General features: G+C 36.0%; 1 protein-coding gene across 1 annotated transcript; it reads left to right on the plus strand.

Moving 5' to 3' along the window:
• Positions 1-286: 286 nt before the first annotated feature.
• Positions 287-736, plus strand: LOC131040139 (uncharacterized). Its single transcript, XM_057972994.2, has one exon. It carries the CDS (start codon positions 287-289, stop codon positions 734-736), a length of 450 nt encoding a protein of 149 aa, XP_057828977.2.
• The last annotated feature ends 3,447 nt before the right edge of the window (positions 737-4,183 follow it).

The raw sequence follows: 4,183 nt of genomic DNA on the forward strand, positions 1-4,183 counted from the left end.
TGCTCTCTTGATTTCGCATAATGTGTCGTTAAAATTCAATATCAATATGAAATTTCGAAACTTTATGAATCGATAGTTGTTACTTTATCATTCCGAGTGACAATTTTAGCTTGTCAAGCTCTAAGATTATTGTATAATCGATAAAGAGGCCACCAGCTATTCTTGGGAGCCAACAAGGTGTACTCTTGGGGATGATTCAATTGACCAATTGGCCATTGCCTTGGACGGCAAAACGATCCAACTTCCTAACCAGGAGGGTGCCACGCTTTCCCTCTCTCCCTTCAATATGACAATCGTTCGATCTGACACCGCCAATGCTGTAACGGTTGAAGTGGAGGACAAGTTTATGATTACAGCCCACGTTGTGGCCATCACTCCCGAGGAGTCTCGAATCCACAACTACGGAATCACCTCGGAGTCGGAGCACTGCTTTGCCCATCTGGAGCTGAACTTCGAGTTCTACTCTCTCAGCCCCCGTGTGACGGGCGTTCTTGGGCAGACATACGGATCAGAGTACAGGAGCCCCATTAACTTGGGCGCCGCCATGCCCGTGGTGGGAGGTGAGGCCGATTATGTGACCACCAATCTGTTTGCCACTGACTGCAAAGTTGCCCGCTTCGGCTCACCCAATAACGACAACGACATCAACACCAACGATTTCTCCATCCTCGACCTCAACTGTGCAGGGAGACCCGGTGGCCGTGACATGGTTTTCCGGAGATGGATCTATATTTAGAAAGAACAACCCATCACAAATCCTCCGACCGCCAGCAATATTTCTGTCTTGTGGATCTAATTTCGTTCATGTATTATGGTCATTGAGCACTAAATAATTTTCAAGGTGTTTATCTGTCCTCCACTTCATCCGTAGTAATTTAAACTAGCATATATACCTTAAATTTTAATTTAATTCATATAAAATACGTTGAGAGATATCCTTCACGAGGCGTCTATTTTTAATCAATTTTACACCTTAAAGTAAAATAGGCGCTTCGAGAAGGATATCTCTCAGCGTATTTGATATGGATTAAATTAAAATTTAAGGTATATATGCTAGTGGCAGTCGCGCGATGTGACATGAAAAACATAAAATAAATGCAACATATAATTATATAGTATATTTTTCTTGAATTGAATTATATTATTATATTATTATGTAGAGATATATGAAATTTTATATATCCATTTAGACTATTTTTAATAAATATATATGTGTTGCAAGATTAAAGCATGTACTAAAATGTAAGATATATATTAGACTTTATTTAATGATAGTACTTATAAAACATTATTTAATGGTCAGTATTATGGTTACGAATAGGGTTAGGGTTAAGGCTATTATTATGGTTAGAGTTAAGGTTTACATCATTGTTAGGGCTATGATTAGGGTTCGCATCAAGGTTAGGGTTTGGTTTAGGTTTAGAATTATGGTTAGGGTTAGGATTTAGGATTACTGTTAGGATTATGGCTAGGGTTAGGGTTAAGGTTACTATTATGTTCAAAGAAGGTTCACATCATTGTTAGGGTTAGGGTTAAGGTTAGGCTACAATTAAAGTTATTATTCTAGAAGAATGGTTGGGGTAATGATTGATGTTCAATTAGAATTAGTATTAGAGTTAGGGATAGGGTTCAATTAAGAGTAGGGTTAACATCACAATTAAATTAGGGTCTTATTAGGTTTAGGGTTAGTGTTATGATTAAAAAAGGGTCAAGGTTTAAGGATAAAGCCTGGTAAGGTTAAGGCTCTATAATAAAGCATGCTTTCAAGGTTAGGATGAAGGTTTAATTAGGGCTATGGATTACGTTAACATAAATATTAGGGATAGTATCAAGGTTAGGTTGGATTTAAGGTTAAGGTTATTTTAGGGCTATAGTTTAGGTTCAAGATAGGGTTTAATTATGGTTAGGGTTAGGTTATCATAAGGGTTCAATTACAGTTAGGGCAAGAGTTTAATCAGTGTTATAATTTAATTACATTAGTGTTAGGGCTAAAGTAGTGTTAAAGTTCAATTAGGATTAGGGTTAGAGTTAAGTTTAGGGTTAGGTTATGGTTAGGTTTCAATCATGGTCATATTAGGTTTAGGGTTAACATTACACAACAATTAGGGTTACTATTCTAGGAGAATGCTTGGGGTAAGGGTTGAGGTTGAATTAGAATTAGTATTAGGGAAAGGGCTAGTGTTCAATCAAGAGTGGGGTTAGTATTACAAATCATTTAGGGTTTAATTAGGGTTAGAGTTATTGTTTGGATTCAAATAGGGTTAGAGTTTGAGGATAAAGCAAGGCACGATGGTTAGGATTATATAATAAAGCTTGATTTTAAGGTTATGTTTAAGGTTTAATCAAGGTTATGGTTATGTTAGAATATAGGTTCAATTAGGGTTAGGGTTTACTATGTCTAGATTAGGGATATTGTCAAGGTTAGGGTTTGATTATGGCAAGGTTTTAATTATTGGGAGGGGTAATATTAAAGTTCAATTAGGCTTAGAATTAGGGTTATTATTCAATTGCATTAGGATTGGAGTTAAATTAGGATTGAAATTCAATTAGGATTGGGGTTCAAATTAGATTTAGAGGTAAATTAAGGTTAGATTAAGGTTCAAGTTGTAGGTAGGGTTCAATTTTATGGTTAAAATTAAGTTTACGGTTAGGTTAGGGTTGGAATTCAATTAGAGGGATCAAGTTTAAGGGTTAGCATTATAGATAATTAGAGTTTAATTATGGTAAGGGTCTAATTATAGTTAGGGTTAGGATTAGAATTAAATGAGGATTATGATTCAATTACATTAGGGTTAGGAAATTAGGATTAGAGTTCAATTACGATCTTGGTTTGGTGTAGATTAGGGTTGGGGTTAGATAAGATTTAGAGTTTAATTAGGGATAGGGTTAAGTTTAGGATTAGGGTTCAATTATGGTTGAATTAGGGTTCAAGTTGTAGCTAAGGTTTAATTATAGGGTTATAGGTAGGTTTAGGGTTACGTTGTTGTTAGGTTTCAATTATGGTAAGATTAGGTTAGGGTTAGGGCTCAATTAGGTGTAGATTGGAGATATTGTCAAGGTTAGGGTTTGATTATGATAAGGTAAATTATAATTAAGGTTAGTATTAGATTTCAAATAGGGCTAAAATTAGGGTTATGCTTCAATCACAATAGAGAGGGTTAGAGTTAAATTATGGTGGGATTAGGGTTCAAGTTGTAGGTAGTGTTTAATTCTACGGTTCTATAATAAAGCTCACTTTCAAGGTTTAGCATTAAGGTTTAATTAGGGTTAGGGATTACATTAGCATAAAGATTAGGGATAGGGTCAAGGTTAGGTTAGGTTACGCTAGGTTAGGTTAGGTTATGCTAGGTTAGGTTAGGTTGGATTAGAATTATGGTTAGTCTTAGAATTTAGTATAAGCATTTACATCATGCTTAGGATTAGTGTTAGGGTTTACATCATGGTTAGGGTTAGGGATTAGGATTATGGTTGGAATATGATGAGGGTTAGGTTTATATCATGCTTAGGGTTAGGGTTATAGTCTACATGATCACACTTATGGTTAGGGTTCGGGATAGGTTTGGGTTGTGGTTAGGGTTAAGGTATAGGTTTACGATTATGATTATGGTATGGGTTACGTTTTAAGGTTATGGCTAAGGATTATTGTTATGGTTAGGGTTAAGGATTATGGTTCAGTTAGGGTTAGTATTATGATTGGGGTTAGGGTTATTCTTTATATCATGGTTGGGTTTGGGGTTGGGATTGGGGTTGGGGTTGGGGTTAGGGTTGGGGTTGGGGTTGGGGTTAGGATTATGGTTAAGTTTTATATCATAGTTAAGGCTAGGGTTTAGAATTATGGTTAGGCATATGGTTATGGCTAGGATTATGGTTAAGTTTTATATCATGGTTAAGGTTGACTTTAGAGTTAGGGTTATGGTCAAGGTTAGGATTTACATCATGGTTAGGGTTAGGGTTAGGATTAAGGTTAGAGTTAGGGCTTAGGATTATGATTAGGCATATGGTTAGGGTTAGGTTTATATTATGCTTGGTGTTTGAGTTAGTGTTAGGGTTAGAGAAGAGGGTTAGGATTATGGTTAGGGTTAGAATCAACATCATGGTTAGGGTTAGGGTTGGGGATAGGAATAGGTTTTTTGTTATGGTTAAGTTTAAGTTTTAGGGTTATCATTATGGTTATGGATAGGGC

This window comes from Cryptomeria japonica, chromosome 11 (assembly GCF_030272615.1).
Source record: "Cryptomeria japonica chromosome 11, Sugi_1.0, whole genome shotgun sequence".
NCBI lineage: Eukaryota > Viridiplantae > Streptophyta > Pinopsida > Cupressales > Cupressaceae > Cryptomeria > Cryptomeria japonica.